Source organism: Lycorma delicatula, chromosome 4 (assembly GCF_047948215.1).
Source record: "Lycorma delicatula isolate Av1 chromosome 4, ASM4794821v1, whole genome shotgun sequence".
NCBI lineage: Eukaryota > Metazoa > Arthropoda > Insecta > Hemiptera > Fulgoridae > Lycorma > Lycorma delicatula.
In genome coordinates, this window is record NC_134458.1 from 61,374,812 (window position 1) to 61,392,873 (window position 18,062).

Sequence of the window (18,062 nt, forward strand, 5' to 3'; positions counted from 1 at the left end):
AAAAGAGTTTTCTTATAGATCGGTTGGCTTTCTCAACTCATTACAGCAACACTCACATTATTAAATTATTCACACGTAGCAATTCTTTAACGCGTTCAATTATTACAATCTTGCGTTTTATATTCAAATTAAATTCAACCTCAACTATAAGTGTACATTTGTAATTTATCTAAACATTTTCAATGTCTATCATCAGACAATATAATATTTTTTCAAGTTTTTACATTTTTGTGAAAGTGTAATTACTTTTTAATTGTTTGTTTACAATTCAATTATTTAGTACATCAAACACCATTAAAAATTGCAATCCTTGAATGATTCAAGGGAAGGTGCTAACCGTTTTTGGTCCTCCAAACGAGATACTAAATGTAAAACCCAATAAGACTAATAGGAGATTGTGTTAATTTTTGTACATGTGAGCATTAGACAATAGCTATGTAATTGGATGTCAGACTCAACATTGTCGAGTGTCAGCAGTTTAGTTAACGTCGCATAACATCCCTATCAACATACCGGCGAAGAAGTATTATCAAGCATTGTAGCTGCTGAAGTCATTTATTAACATATCAAAAACTATACACCTCAGTAAAGATCACTGTTCAACCACATACCTGCATGGTTCTTCATGACACTGATACAGTGTCTAATTAAAAAACACTGAGCACAGAATGTAGAAAAAACTCTGCATGATATTCAGTCATACATTACCAGTGCTTTGAAAGCAAATGAAAATAATACTTTTAAAAGAAGATAAATTTCTGGTGCGAGGTGCAGAAAATGATCTCACATGTATACCACATAAAATGATCCGATATATAAAATCCTTACTAATTTAAAACTGTGGGATGAGACTAATAAAAAAAAATTTGAGATTCAATTGTCATATTTAGCTTCAGAAAACTTGCTTTCATATGCTTCTTCAGTACTGAAATTAAAAATTAAATTAAAATAAATAATTAAATTATTATTAATTAATAAATAAATTATTTTTAATTTAAAATTTTTATAAGAATATACAAAATATTTAGAATATTTTTAAAATAATGAACTGAATACAGATGACTGCACCGCATCGAACATATTAATTTTTGTGTATTGCTAGTAATTAATAAATAACTGTCTTGTAATTGTTTAAATCATTAACAATTCTTGCTGTTGAATTGATAAATTAATTACTACTAACTCTCCAAGATGTAATGTTAGTCATTTGTTAAATACTCTATACTGGTTGTGAGAGCACTAAATCTCACAAACTTACTCAAAAAAGTAACTTACTGACCTGGAACTTCTTCAAAAGGGAAACTACCATGTCAATCACAAAATATTTCAGCACCTGTTTTCCTTAAAAGGAGCTGTGATAGTAGCTATACTGGGATAGAAATTCTTAATAGAATTTACTAGAAAACCATCACAATCCCTAACCCATCATATTACGACTATCTCAGTTATAATAAATACTCTTTTCTTTTATGTGAGCAGACTTATACCTCCTCATTCCTGCATTTCCATCCTAATATCAACTTACATTTTACTCCACGATTGATTCAAACTCTGGAATAATTTGATGAATGTGATGTATTAGAATTCCTTAAATCAACATTCAATAAAAAAATAACGGTAAATTATTACCGTAAGGGGGAAGAACGGTAACGTCACCAGTCGCCACACCACACCCTCTGTTCCAAGCTCTGAGGGGCTTTACTGGATGTCGTCTTTAGACCCTCTGATTACATCTCACAGTAATCAGCCAGGCCTCAGTTAGGATGCCACTGATGTAAAATCCCCAAATCAAACAATACCGATATAACCGTGGCATGACGCCAATACGCCTACCTCCAACCAATCCAATGCCTAGGCCGGAACCCTAGCCACCCAGGATCCTGCTGTGATCAAATACCTCAACTGAACTCCCTCTGCAGACCTACAAATCCAACTGTATCTGTTGACTACAGTTATAACTGACTACACCTGTCTGTGAGGGTGTATTTCCCCCTTACACGAGTAAAGCACACCAGCTGTATCAAGAAGGGTGGGTAGCCAGGGGTGGTTTAGTCTGTAGTGTGCAGGAACACATAAATATTTAATAACATCTTGCAATACCTGCTAGTGAGCTTGACACTGCTCAGGCGCTCATAAATGGGGTTCTCTTCCACCTCTTTAAAAAAAAAACCATACTAAAAAAAAACAAAGAAAATGGCTCGAAGAAAACCAGTCACTACAGAATACTTCTTGCAGATCATCCAGTTATTATGGAGATCCAGAAAGGAATGCATTCTCTCAAGTTCCCTAACAGCTCGTGAATGTTCGACCTCGTATAGAGACAGACAAACAGGACATGCTCCACTGTATCAGCAGTCCCAAAATCCAGGCAATGAAACCTAGCCAAACTCGCCGATATACTGACTGGGGGAAACCAATCTAATCGCACCTACAACAGACACTATAGGAAACTATAGGATCATGAAACGAAGATGAAGTAATTTTTTTTCTATTGCCTAAATATTTTCATTTGGGTTGTGTGGGATTGCTTGGCCACAAAAGGGCCACTAGTTTCATTCTTCAAAAACATTTTCTAATTTTTTGGCAGTATGGTATGATGTAAAATCTCATTGCAACAATGTGTTGCCTTGTAGGAATTGGTTTCAAAATTATGTCAACCCTTTCTCTCACAAATCTTGATAAATCTGTTCGATTATGTGTCTTATTGCACTTACTAGAATTCGAAGCATTTGCTGCTGATTGAATATTTTCAATAAACAACTTGTATATTTTTTTATGTATAATTAACAATAGATTTAGTTAATTTTATTTGTTAAGATATTTGTAGTATTAGTAAACGTTCATATTGTTTAGGTTAATTATTATTATTATGTACATAGTGATATGTAGATTCACAGTTTTATGTTACTGTGAATTGAAATTCTACAGAATTTAAATTTACTTTTAACATCTTTTTAAGAACTAATTTACTTTACATCCAGTAAGAAAATGGCCCAATGAACCTGGTGTCCTGGAGAGCTAGTGGTCTCTATGGTCAGTGGAAATAGCAAAAATTGGCCAAGAATTAAGACAAACCTCAATTTGACAATTGGAACACTGTATAAAATTCCTCTATGTTCAAATATGTCCTATATCATTTAAAATTTTGTACAGACAATCAAATAAATTTCAGAATTATTTTTGTCATAGCAGGTTTATGAAAAAATAAATTAGTTATCTCCTCAATCTCTAGTAACTGAAAATTTAACAAGAGCTGATAAATGTAATTTTCTATAAAATCAAAATCATATTAATTAAAAAACTAGAAAACTTAAATTTTCATTTGCATTTTGATAATTGTTCACTTTCAAGTAGGGGAGTGAATCACGTATACTCTGCAACTGTATAAACTACAGCCTAATGTCAAACACCAAAAGTTCACAGCAATTATCAGCTACAATAAAAACTTTGCATTTAAAAAACATATCGGCGTAGTATATTTAGTTCCTAGTATACGTAGTATCCTATACAAATATTTACCTACACCAGTAACATACGCTTTGTAATACTAAGCAAAAGTTACATTTACTGTAAACAGCTAATACACAGGAACCTGATAATTAGATCAAATATGATGCTGCTTATTGGTAATACTTTAATCTTTAAATAACATATCAGACAAATATTCTCTATTGACCTCTACATACTTTCTTATCTTTCAGATTTTGCATCGTTGCTTCCACCATGTTGTCTGGAATCGCTCTCATTTCTTTTGTATGGAGATTTTGAATCTTCAATGAAGCTAGCGGGTATGGGAGGCTGGTATAGTTTTAACAATCGATGTGTAACTGATAAACGACTAATCACAACTAAAAATTCTTAGGTAAGGTTATGGGGGTTGTGAAACTACTGCGCCAAGCGGCAATCTTAGCAAAACAGGATTGCCACTACTGCAAAAATAAGACCTCTGGTCTTACAGATCAGTAGCTCTGTTAAAGTGTTAATTGGATAAAAATTTTTTTACATGGTTTATTAAGTCAATCTATTTATTAGTTTTTAAAAGTTAATATAATACTTTTTTTTTAAATATTGGATGGGCTTAATAAAAAGGCTGCCGAATTATATATATATAAAAAAAAAAAAAAAAAAAAAAAAAAAAAAAAAAAAAAAAAAAAAAACAGATAATACAACCCAAATAATCATATAAAATATTTAGGAATAATGATAATAACATTATATAGAGGAGATTTATATTGTTTGAAAAATGCCAACATCCGTATGACTGGACGTCTAGAAAATCGTTCATAAAATAATATTGTTATAATTGCCTTGAACACTATCTTATTTATATATATATATATATATATCAAAGAACTTCAGAAACTCGTTAAAAGAAAAAGAAAAACTAATAGAATTATTCGACGCGGGATCTCGTACCATCAAGAGGTACACATAATTCTAGATTTAAATCAACCAATAACAATAACAAACGAAATAAAAGCTTAAAAAACAAACACTCCTTGACCACAAACTTCATAACAACAATGCCCCATTGCCCAGTATCTTACCACACTTGCCAACTGCTTCAACCCACTATATCTTTAATTACATCTTCAAAAACGATTATGTTGATTAATCATATCACACTTTTGTTTAAATTTATAAATACAATATTTTTTCAAGTATATTAACTTTTTTACTGTTTATTTTTATAATCAGTAATTTACTACGCTTACATTGCAATTAAATTATTAGTTCCATCTATGTCGCAGACGGTTTACATAAATATCAATCATAAAAAAGAAGGCAATAAATTAACGAGCTCTTCTTCAGGAAACGATCTGTTACAGTCTCCAGTCTGTGTGGAATGTACAATAAATTAAGCCTACTCCGGCTAGATATATATTGCAACAATTTTAATCTTAAAGGGGAATATTAAGTCTTTATGCAAGATAAAAACTAATTGATTTCTCTTAATGATACTCCATTGATCCACTCATTTTGTGGTGTAAATCTCCAGATTAACATTTTGCACTTAGAATTATAACATATATCGAATTCAAATATCAAATGAAAACAAAGTAAAATCATTTCTCTTTGTGTAGTAAGTTTCCATCCATTCTATCTTTGTGCAATAGAATTAAGTCTCTGATTTGACTAGTCATTCATAGACACATTCATCTATCTTTTCATCCAAACAAAACATATCTTGGTCATTCATTCCACCGTTGTCGGCCCATTTTGGTGGCTTATGGGAGAGCACAATTAAAAGCGTGAAATATCTGTGTTGTGTTGTAGGACAAACAATCAAACACAGGTTTAGGGACCAAGACATGTTACCGATTGAGAATATTAAAATAATTTAGTTAATATATTTATTATTGTAATTTATTTATTCTGTTAATGTGCTTTAAATTGTGATTTATATAATGCTGATGTAACATGCAATAAGTCACTAAATGTGCAATTAGTCATTATTTACACTTTCTATCCAATGGCACTATGACTATTCACAGACCCCTGAACACATCCACTGCATCACGAACAACATATTTAAAGAAATCCTAAGTCGCTATAAGATTATAGGTACAACTTAGGTGCGATAAGTCACTAAATGTGCAATAAGTCATTATTTACACTTTATCAAATGGCACCATGGTTATTCGGACCATTGCACACAACTCCTGCATCATGTTATAGATTGTAGGTACAAGTGTGCAAGAATATATTTATTATGTACATTATTACAAAGATTATTCTACTATTCTTATACATTCTTATGTGTAAGTGAATTAAGTAAATTATCCATAATTTATCTGGCAATTAGTGTATGCTATTACCACAACCAACGTATTACAGCGCAGCTGGAATAGCTGTATACATCAATGATAACGATCAATAATTATATTATGAACAATAAATTTTGTCAGAACTGTTGTGAGAAAAGACTTGAGTAGATATACTGCTAATTGATATGAATCAATTTAAAGGTTGCAATAAATAACTGAAGTAAAATCAGATAGTAATTCCAGATGGATAGCTTTGTTAGAAAGACAAAGCTTGAGATAAGCCTTAGTAATGAAACACAAAAAGCATGACAAGAATTGATCAGGATTTTAAACACCTGCATGCCAAGAAGAATTTCAAAATTTCACAGACTGAATCACGGTACTATTTATAAATAAGAAATCAAAAGATTCACTATTGAAAGTACCTAGCAAACTTCCAAATTTACCAAAATAACATTCAATTATAATCATCTCATCTCTGTACTATTAAAGATTGTTCGATCAACTCTAATCTAAAATCTACAATTATGTGATGTCCTGTTAATATAATCAATAAATCTTTGACACGATACTAATAAAACTGAATTATTAATAAATGTCAAAAATTATAAATTTATTTTATAAATTATAATTAGTCACAAATTATTAATTATAATGTCAAATTTATAATACATGTCACAACTAGAAGCCACGTTAAGAAATCTTTGAAGCATATCATAATTTCTAATAACAGCAAATGATGTATCATTAAGAAACTGCTTATGATCAAACTGCAATTAAATTTACACTGCTTAAGAGATGAACAGATATAATTGATAAATTTAAATAAACTGCTTTGTTTGTTTTAACTTAATCTAATAGAAGATACTCCATTTGAAATAGAATTTCAATTCAAGCCGTGTTGCAACAATGTCTTGCAACACAGCACCTATTTCATATTTTAAATCCTAGATTGATGTGAACATCTCTTTACTTTACCTTTAGTCATTTGAGATCTTTACTGAACACTGAAAATAACCTGTCAAAAATCTTGGTACTTACGTATTAACGCCACCGCAGCTACAGCTGCTGTTTAGGTTATGTTGACTTCATGTACTGACCAATCATACGTATATAAAAATAACCTAACTAAATATAACCTACACCACTGCAGCTACAACTTTATTTAAAAACAAAGTAGTCAATCGGATTTCAGTGGATTAACATTCATTGAATTTCGGTGCTATAACATTAAGGTTATATTATTAATAAGTTGTATATATTATATGAACAAGAAGATAGGGAGGAGAGTGGAGTATTTCAAGATGCATAGCTATATGATCATTGTAATAAGGATAAAATCAAAACCTAAACCGACAACGATTGTTAACGTCTATATGCCTACAAGCGCCCATGATGATGATGAGGTAGAGTGTGTATACGAAGAGATTGATGAAGCAATTAAACACGTAAAAGGAGATGAAAATTTAATAATAGTTGGAGATTGGAATGCAAGCATTGGAAAAGGCAAGGAAGGAAATATAGTGGGTGAATATGGGCTGGGCAAAAGGAATGAAAGAGGGGACCGACTTATAGAGTTTTGCACAAAGTATAATTTAGTAATTGCTAACACCCAATTTAAAAATCATAATAGAAGAATGTACACTTGGAAAAAGCCAGACGATACTGCAAGGTATCAGATAGATTATATCATGGTTAAGCAAAGATTTAGAAATAAACTCATTGACTGCAAAACTTACCCTGGAGCAGACATTGATAGCGAACATAATTTGGTGATAATGAAATGTAGATTGGGTTTAAAAACCTGAAGAAAAGGTGTCAGATGAATCGGTGGAATTTAGAGAAGCTTGAGGAAGAGGAGGTAAAGAAGATTTTTGAGGAGGACATCGCAAGAGGTCTGAGTAAAAAAGATAAGGTAGAAAATGTAGAAGAAGAATGGGAGAATGTTAAAAAGAAAATTCTTAAATCAGCAGAAGCAAACTTAGGCGGAATAAAGAGAACTGGTAGAAAACCTTGGGTTTCAGACGATATATTGCAGCTGATGGATGAACGTAGAAAATATAAGAATTCTAATGATGAAGAAAGTAAAAGGAACTATCGGCAATTAAGAAATGCTATAAACAGGAAGTGCAAACTGGCTAAAGAAATGTGTTCAGAAGTGGAAAGAGAAATGAACATTGGTAAAATAGACGGAGCATACAGGAAAGTTAAGGAAAATTTTGGGGTACTTAAATTAAAATCTAATAATGTGTTAAACAAAGATGGTACACCAATATATAATACGAAAGGTAAAGTCGATAGATGGGTGGAATATATTGAAGAGTTATACGAAGGAAATGAATTAGAAAATGGTGTTATAGAGGAAGAAGAGGAAGGTGAAATGGAAGAAACAATACTGAGATCTGAATTGAAGAGAGCATTAAAAGATTTAAATGGCAGAAAGGCTCCTGGAATAGACGGAATACCTGTAGAATTACTGCGCAGTGCAGATGAGGAAGCGATTGATAGATTATACAAACTGGTGTGTAATATTTATGAAAAAGGGGAATTTCCGTCAGACTTCAAAAAAAGTGTTATAGTAATGATACCAAAGAAAGCAGGGGCAGATAAATGTGAAGAATACAGAACAATTAGTTTAACTAGTCACGCATCAAAAATCTTAAGTAGAATTCTATACAGAAGAATTGAGAGGAGAGTGGAGGAAGTGTTAGGAGAAGACCGATTTGGTTTCAGGAAAAGTATAGGACAAGGGAAGCAATTTTAGACCTCAGATTAATAGTAGAAGGAAGATTAAAGAAAAACAAACCAACATACTTGGCGTTTATAGACCTAGAAAAGGCATTCGATAACGTAGACTGGAATAAAATGTTCAGCATTTTAAAAAAATTAGGGTTCAAATACAGAGATAGAAGAACAATTGCTAACATGTACAGGAACCAAACAGCAACAGTAATAATTGAAGAACATAAGAAAGAAGCCGTAATAAGAGAGGGAGTCCGACAAGGATGTTCCCTATCTCCGTTACTTTTTAATCTTCACATGGAACTAGCAGTTAATGATGTTAAAGAACAATTTAGATTCGGAGTAACAGTACAAGGTGAAAAGATAAAGACGCCACGATTTGCTGATGATATAGTAATTCTAGCCGAGAGCAAAAAGGATTTAGAAGAAACAATGAACGGCATAGATGAAGTCCTACGCAAGAACTATCGCATGAAAATAAACAAGAACAAAACAAAAGTAATGAAATGTAGTAGAAATAAGAAAGATGGACCGCTGAATGTGAAAATAGGAGGAGAAAAGATTATGGAGGTAGAAGAATTTTGTTATTTGGGAAGTAGAATTACTAAAGATGGACGAAGCAGGAGCGATATAAAATGCCGAATAGCACAAGCTAAACGAGCCTTCAGTAAGAAATATAATTTGTTTGCATCAAAAATTAATCTAAACATCAGGAAAAGATTTTTGGAAGTGTATGTTTGGAGTGTCGCTTTATATGGAAGTGAAACTTGGACGATCGGAGTATCTGAGAAGAAAAGATTAGAAGCTTTTGAAATGCGGTGCTATAGGAGAACGTTAAAAATCAGACGGGTGGATAAAGTGACAAATGAAGAGGTATTGCAGCAAATAGAAGAAGAAAGAAGCATTTGGAAAAATACAGTTAAAAGAAGAGACAGACTTATAGACCACATACTAAGGCATCCTGGAATAGTCGCCTTAATATCGGAAGGACAGGTAGAAGGGAAAAATTGTGTAGGCAGGCCACGTTTGGAATATGTAAAACAAATTGTTAGGGATGTAGGATGTAGGGGGTATACTGAAATGAAACGACTAGCACTAGATAGGGAATCTTGGAGAGCTGCATCAAACCAGTCAAATGACTGAAGACAAAAAAAAAAACAAACGACATCAACGAAGTTCGAAGTTAATAACATGCAATTAAAATTGTCCTAAAAATATCACTTGAAAAGACAGAAATTAAGCCCACAAAACCAACACGATTAAAAAAAGTAAACATAAATGGTAATAAATTCAAAATAGTAACCCATTTAAATACCTCGAACAAATAATAACAAACAACCTAAATGAAAAAACCTTGATTCAAATACAAGGAAACAAACTAACTAAAGCTCAAAAATTAACCTGGTACGCTTGCAATAAAAAAATGTCCATTAATAAACACAAAAATAAGACACTACAACACAGTTATAAAACCAGAAGCCACTTATGCAGCAGAAACACTCTACCACCTGAACAAACAATCAAACACAGACTTCAGAAAATCAAAAGAAGAACTGGAAGGACCTGCATCGATAAAAAGTACCAGAAAGACAGGCAGTGGTGGATTGTGCCCAACAAATTCATTTACAAAGAGTTAGAACCCGTCACTGATATCACGCATCGGAGGAGAACTAAGATTTTTTGCACATGTCATGACGATGCAAGATTCAACCTTCTGAAACGGCTAGTACAGTAGAATCTTGACTTGAAAAACACCAAGACAAGATGCACAGGTTTCAGAGAAATAAGAGAGGATCTGAAGGAAATTGGCCTTTATCAGAAGACACCACAGATGATAAAATTAAACAAGAAAATCAATATAAAAACACTCGCTTCACACTCACAAAAAACACAATACGAACATTTTCTAAACTAGAAAGGGCACAAAGATCAGAATGTATGAAAAAGTACTGGGAGGACTGCAAGGCCCAAACACTCCTATCGTAGAGACTTGGATAATGGACCGACTAAAGTGATCCTATGTAGTTTAAAAGATAATAATATATATATATATAAGTTTAATAACAACAAATTTAGAAAATGTTCAAGAATAAAAAGTGACAGCTGAAAAATTCTGACATTCTTTTTTAATAACAAAAAAAAAAATTAAATTAATATCATGGTATGAAAATAAATGTCAAAGAAACAAATGTAATGAAAATAAATGACAGTAGGCAAACAAATGTCTTTTCAAAAAAAAAAATTATGTAAAAGATTGAAGGATAAAAAATAAATATCTTGCATATTAAAAAAATTGTGCTGAAAAAATATTTCCAATCCATGTGAGCGTTCTACTGAACAGATAGAGTTTATTTTTTTTATTCTGCTCAGAATGACTCAAAGATCAAATGGGTTGGCGGTGAGAAGTGTTATAAACAGAATTGGTTTTACACAGAGTTTTATAAATATATAACATTATTTTTTAATAGCAATGCTGTGGAGTAGCACGGGTCCATTAGATTTTTAGCTGATTTTTAAAAGTATATAACTTTATAAAAATAATACTGGAGAACAGTAAGGCGCCACTGGTTTATTGTAAATAAAAGGTGAGTGAGACTTAAATAAACGTTATATCTGCCATGTATTTTACTCTTTTATTTTATCTATTTCAGAAATAACAGAATGATACCCAATTACAGTTTCTTGATGTTAGATGAATTTTATATTGTAAAAATAAACTCCAAGGTTTTGGAATCCAAACCCAAAACCTTCCAGATTACAGGCAGAAACACTACCGCTCTGCCATGGAGGTTGACGGAATGAAACAAAGATTACGAGACATGGGTGTTAAACAAAAGAGAACAAAAAAAAAGCTATAAAAAATGTTTTACATGTAGACATGAAGAAGGTCAGAGATAATTTAATAGACAGACCAGATTAAAAATGAAAAAGTAATGGGGAAATTGAATGAAAGCAAAAGCTTAATATTTTCAGAATATTAAATCTAGAGTTCGGATAGGGTGCTCAACATGAGAAGAGGGATACATAAAACAATCTGTAGAAAGTGCAAAAAACAGAGGAGTACAATTGAAGGAGTAAAAAATTATAGATGATCTATAAAGAAATGGTAGCTACCAAAAAATCAAAAGTTTTAGCTGAAAATAGATGGAATGAGAACGCTGACATGGTAGAAGAGAACTTAGCTCAGCTCAGACAGCTGTATGTGATGAAAATGATAATATATCGCAGATAAAAAAATTGCCTGATATGACGATGTAAAGGTTTTTTTTTTTTATAATGGCAAAGTCTTAATTATAAGCTGCTTCACCTGTCTCTCCTTTTCTTTTTTTTTCCTGTTTAGCCTCCGGTAACTACCGTTTAGATAATTCTTCAGAGGATGAATGAGGATGATATGTACGAGTGTAAATGAAGTGTAGTCTTGTACATTCTCAGTTCGACCGTTCCTTAGATGTGTGGTTAATTAAAACCCAACCACCAAAGAACACCGGTATCCACGATCTATTATTCAAATCCGTGTAAAAATAACTGGCTTTACTAGGACTTGAACGCTGTAACTCTCGACTTTCCAAATCGGCTGATTTGGAAAGACGCGTTAACCACTAGACCAACCCAATGGGTTGCTTCACCCGTCTACACAGCGAATACCAAACTTTGAGACATTTTTGGATTTTTTCTACCTAATTAAGCGAGATCTAAACACCAATGTTTTGAATTTTTTATCATCGTTTTATACTGATTTGTAATACAGGTCGACACATGTGCAGTATAAATAATTTTGAAAATTCAATTTTTACAGAAAAGTTTGCACCTTTTATACTAAAAAAAAAAATCTGTGATGGCAAACTTTATAAAACAGATAACCTACTTACAAAAAAAAATTAAATTTTACGTTTTATCGACAGTGTAGCTAAGTAAAACCACATAAATTTTATAATTTTAGTGAAGTTAATTAATTAAATTAAGCTACACCTCATTTATTTTAAATACACAGATAAAAAATTTAGTTAAGCTTTTGCAGTACCTAACCTTCAATAATTTAAAGTAATTAATAATTAAAATTTCTTCCTTGGATAACAATTAATTAAATTCACGATACAAATACTAACATACACAATGAAAATTTTTTCAAACATGCAATTTAATCGATCCAATTTATATGACAAGTAAAAACATTATTCAGAATAAGGCAGACATGCATGCATTTTATCCTCATTTTAAACATATTCCACAAATAACACTGGTTGTATTCTGTTCTAAACAAAGTAAAAATAAACAAAAATGTAAAAAACTGATGTGGACACCACATGACTTCCTTATACAAATATTAAATTAGATATGCACGTCTTTTTAAAATGAAAAGTATAAAAAATTTTATTTCATTAATAACTTCTGATATTTTATCATAATTTTTTTTTATTGTTATTATTATTTATCGTAGATTAATAAATCAATATATTAAATTAAAAAGAAAAAAAAAGGAATGAAGTTTGATTCAAACCGATGTGCCTTTCCCTTATAAGATCCAAATTTTTCATTAATTAAAATTTCATTTCGTTATAATTCTGGAACCAATCAAAGTAAGTACCACTTATGATAAATTATTGCAAAGAATGTGGGCTTATTACTGCAGCTAAGAAAAGGTACAAAATCCAATTTTTTTGGATTTTGGGCTTTTTTGGACACTTTTGGTTCAGTTGATTGCAATCAAAAGGGGAGGTGCACAACTTGATGTTATAGCAGTCCTAAATCCAAAATTTCAACATCCTATGGCTAATCATTTTTGAGTTATGCAAGATACATACATATGTATGTATCCAAAACTAGTCAAAATGGGGATTCAGGGATCGTCAAAATGGATATTTTTGTTGACATGCTCTAATGTTATACCAGTCATTACGTTTTAATTTTTTTTACTAAATATTATTTTTATTTAAGACATTATATAACACATTTAATACAGTAAAAAATTTATTTCTTAATATTATTTCAAAAATTTATGTAAAAAAGTGTACATTTTAAACAATAAACTGGACCAAATGTTTTTAACTTTTTTAAAGTGGTTTCCGATCACACCTACAGCAATCCACTATGACCAAATTTCTACTGAACACTATTTAAAGATTTTTGAGCGGTTTAAATATCAGCTTATATGTATATCTGCTATCACAGCAGCAGTAGAAGCCAGGTGGTAAGCATTCCAATCTCATAATTAAAAGGTCTCAGGTTATAGTCTGTCATTTTTTAATTTTAATTTGTTTTTTACATAGACACAAATGTAAATGATTTTTTGTTATATCTTGTTTGTTTTAAAGAAAAAGTTCGGTACTTACATATTAACGCCACCGCAGCTACAACTTTATTTAAAAACAAATTAGTCAATCGGATTTCAGTGGAAAATGGGCGGATATAGAGTTTAACATAGATTCAAAACAGTCTCTTTACTAATTTTAATAAATGGTTAAGGTTATTTATTTTATAAATATAATTTAACCAAACTTAACCTACGCTCGCTAACCTTGACTAATTAACAGGAGTGTTTTGATTATTTAAATAATAAATAATTGCAATAATTACTGAATTTATTAAATAAATACTCAAAAAGTTGTGGTGTTAATTAGTCAAGGTTAGCGAGCATAGGTTAAGTTTGGTTAAATTATATTTATAAAATAAAAAAATATAAATAACCATTTATTAAAATTAATAAAGAGACAGTTCATTTTCCACCGAAATCCGATTGACTACTTTGTTTTTAAATAAAGCTGTAGCTGCAGTGGCATTAATATGTAAGTACCAAATGTTCTTTTAAAAAATACTACAATTACATTTTATATTTCTAATTAATACAAAATTGAATTAATTTCACACAGCATTGTATAATTTTGCAGTTTTGTCATATGTTTCTACAATACCTCGAGCACCAATAAACCAGTTTAAAAGAAAAATTGGATATTATTTATACCTACCTCTGAGCATTATTGACAGTTAAACTGTTTATTTATTTATCAACGGCATATGCCAATTCACAATAATAGAAAAAAAAACCAGTAACAATTACTTATTTTGAAGACCAAATACAATAAATAACAACAAGATGATCATCAGCTCAATCTAACAATATAAAAAGTACCGGTAACAAAATAACAATAATAAAAGCCAACAATAAGCAACAACTACAAGCTATAACAAGATATAATGACTACAAGGTTATAACAGCAATATAATCTTAACGAAGTTAGCAATAGATTTCAACAATTCAAAACAAAAAAAGAAAGACATGATAATCGATTGACTTGAATGCAAAAATAAATAATAAGATAAGCAAAAGCAAAACATACATAAGATGCAATCAGTAACAATAAATTAGTTGTAAATAAACAAATCCACAAAGAAAACAGGGCATAGTAATACACTGCAAAAATTTAAATGTTCTTTTCAGCTGATAGCCACTACCACAAAAGAAATCATGGAGCAGACAGACCGGTATTCAAAGCCAAACCCAACAACATGCAAAAATCTGCCATGAATGCTCTGGAGAGGCCGGATGGGTCCAAGCTGACAAGAAGACCAAACATCACTCCCAAACAACAGAACTGGTCTAACATGAGCAACATAAACCACTCTCATCGCTTCAACACTCAGATCTCTCCTGGACATTCTAATAAGAAGACCCAGAGCTTGAGCAGTCCTGTTATTAATAGATCCTCAGGGTTGAGATTGTACTATAGAGTGGTCCCGAAGTCACTGATTTTTGATTTATGCCTTAGTGTAGATCCATTTAATGTGTAGTCAAACACAAGGGCATCAAAAGATGTAAACTGCTGTTTACATTTTAAATTCAAATTTTAATTAGTAAATTGTTTATTGTTTTCATTTAAAAAAATAATGAACAATTTTTAGTTTACTAATTTAATTTAATACAGATATATTACAAAAAAAAACTGTTGAAATGTTCTAATTTGATTAAAAAAACTGGCTGACAAAAATTTGTCAGTTTCTCTTAAAAGAGAAACTGACTGACAATATAAAAAATTTAGGAGAAATTACTGATCAGTACTGTATAATTCTTGCATAAATGATAAGTATAATTTTTTGTCATAGGCAATTATTCAGAGACAATGTAGGTCTTTTATAACTGCTGATTATGACAGTGGTTGGGTAAAAACAGTGTTTATTGTAATGAACAAAGGTTGTCAGTTTATTGTACTACAAATGCACAAAATGGCTAAGCTTTATTATATTTGATTAGAAAACAAAATTTTTGATTATTATCTTTGATTTTCAATAGAAAAATGTTAAATAAATAAATCAGATAATAATGTAAGCTATGTATAGTATTAAAATGTAATAAGAACAGTCATATTTATAATCGACAATCTGGAAGCAAGATTAATAACATGAGATTATTCTATGTATTATCAAATCAATTTTTTTTTTTTTATTAGTATGCAGTTCACATGTAAATTGCATCCACTGAAGAGAATATTTCCTAGCTTCATGAAAAGCATTTTCTCTTGTAGGATTAGGAAACGCTATTGTATTTAACCAATCTCATAATTAGTTGTAATACAAGGCAGCCTACAAGTCACTGAAGGTTGTCTATGACCAAGAATTATATATAATCTTAACTTTTGAATATTTTATACTGCTTATTAATTTCTCTATAACATTTTTTAACTAATTAAAACAAATCTAAACATTTTTCTATAATAAGACCTGTCTGTATTAAATTAAATTACTATCCGTAATTGTTCACTATTTTTTTATGAAAAAAACAATTTACGCATTACAACTTCAATTTAAAATTTACATGTAAACAACAGTTTAACCAATAAATAATCAAAATTATGTTTAATATTTTTCTTTTAAACATTTTTATTGGTCCTTGAGGAATTGTGAAAACATATGACAAACATGAGAAATTGTATGATTCTGGTTGAAATTAATTACAAATAAAGGATCTAATTAAATGTTTTTTTTTAAAACAATTTTCCCCTAAAACAAAGAACAGATTTTCATCAACGATTAACAATGTGGTAATCTTATTCCTAACCTAAATTACAACAAATTTGGACCAAAACTATTAATACAAATTATGTCACATAACATATAACAAATAAGATATAAGATAATTTAAGATTGAATTCGCTTAAAATCGCGCAGTAAAATAAAATATTCTGTTACTGCATACAAATATATTTCAAAGATTTAAGGATGAAAGATTATAATTGCAAATCATATAATTAACAATAATTATAAATTGGGTTATAGAAGGAATATTAATTTAATTTAGTAACAATGGCTTAAAACCAAGAAATAGTACGGACCATTTAAATAATGCTAGGTTAAGACAGTTTACTGACCTAGTTGGATAAAATCTAGTGATGAAATTTGAAGCGACCTAACAAACAATTAAACAATAATTCAAAATAAAACACACACTGATTGACATCTCATTACGTGCTACACTTATTTATTTACGTATTAAATATAAAATTCAAGTTTAGCTCAAATCGGCCTACTCTTCAAGTGACCCTAACCTTTCTTAACCGATAGGGGAAATCTGAAATGCAAGACGAAACAAAACAAACTAACTCTGTAGTATTAGATCACATAATTTCTATTTATGCAATTGCGGATAATAAACCGCCGTCGGCTAAAAATAATCGTCAGATAGTCCTTGCAGTTAAGTATTAAAGATGACAAGATGAAATTTCGTACCTCATTTGGGTCCATTGATCTTATCGATGCAGTCGTTTAACGAATGTTTTAAAAAAATAAATAAATAAGACCGGTAGATAATACTATACTTCATTTTATTAAATTAACACTAAAACTAAAATAAAACCATAATAAATAATAATTACTGATTAACAATAATATAACAACACATGTATGCCTGCCATCTCTCGACCCTTTATTTTGAGCATTTCAGACAACACTAGCGCTAGAGCTTCTTTGAACGAAAACTAAATTACTTCTGTAGAGTGTCAGCATACGATATTGTCATTTAAATGTAGCTCCCAAAATTCGCAACAGTATCTGATAAGCAGATTGTGTTTAATATCCGTGATTAAACAAAAGTACTACTATTCATTATTTTTTTTATAAACGTCATTTGTAACCGTGCTATTAAACATTTAGCAGTGTGAAATACTGCTGATATTGTAAATTTAAATTAAACCATGGTTGACACAATGTAACTTATTCAGGTCAAAATCAAATCTCGGGATAACTACCGAATTATGTTTATTTTTATATTAACTGTACTTCATACGACAATCAAAAGAAAAACATCTCATATGCACCTACTTAAAATATAGTCATTTCTGAACATACATTATTTGTATTTGCTCAAATTCTCGTTTATTGTATCCAAAATTGACAGAAAAAAATCATAATCGCAAAAGAACATAAATAAAACTGAGATAAAAAAGTTGAGAATTTGTTCAACAATAGTTTGTTAGATTGCATTCTGTCAAAGGATGAAATTAAAAGTTTATAAAATAATTTGAAATATTTACGCTAAAACATGAAAATTTATACGTTTTAGTA

The 18,062-nt window shown here is 30.5% G+C and overlaps 1 protein-coding gene across 1 annotated transcript in view; it reads right to left on the reverse strand.

Annotated features, from left to right (window-relative positions):
- Nucleotides 1-17,458, reverse strand: part of LOC142322624 (alpha-1,3-mannosyl-glycoprotein 4-beta-N-acetylglucosaminyltransferase B-like) — a 45,881-nt gene extending 28,423 nt beyond the window's left edge. The window contains exon 1 of the mRNA XM_075361702.1: nucleotides 17,229-17,458. Within this exon, the coding sequence (XP_075217817.1) occupies nucleotides 17,229-17,233 (5 nt within the window). The 5' untranslated portion in view covers nucleotides 17,234-17,458. The remainder of the gene's footprint in view (nucleotides 1-17,228) is intronic.
- Between the last annotated feature and the right edge of the window lie 604 nt (nucleotides 17,459-18,062).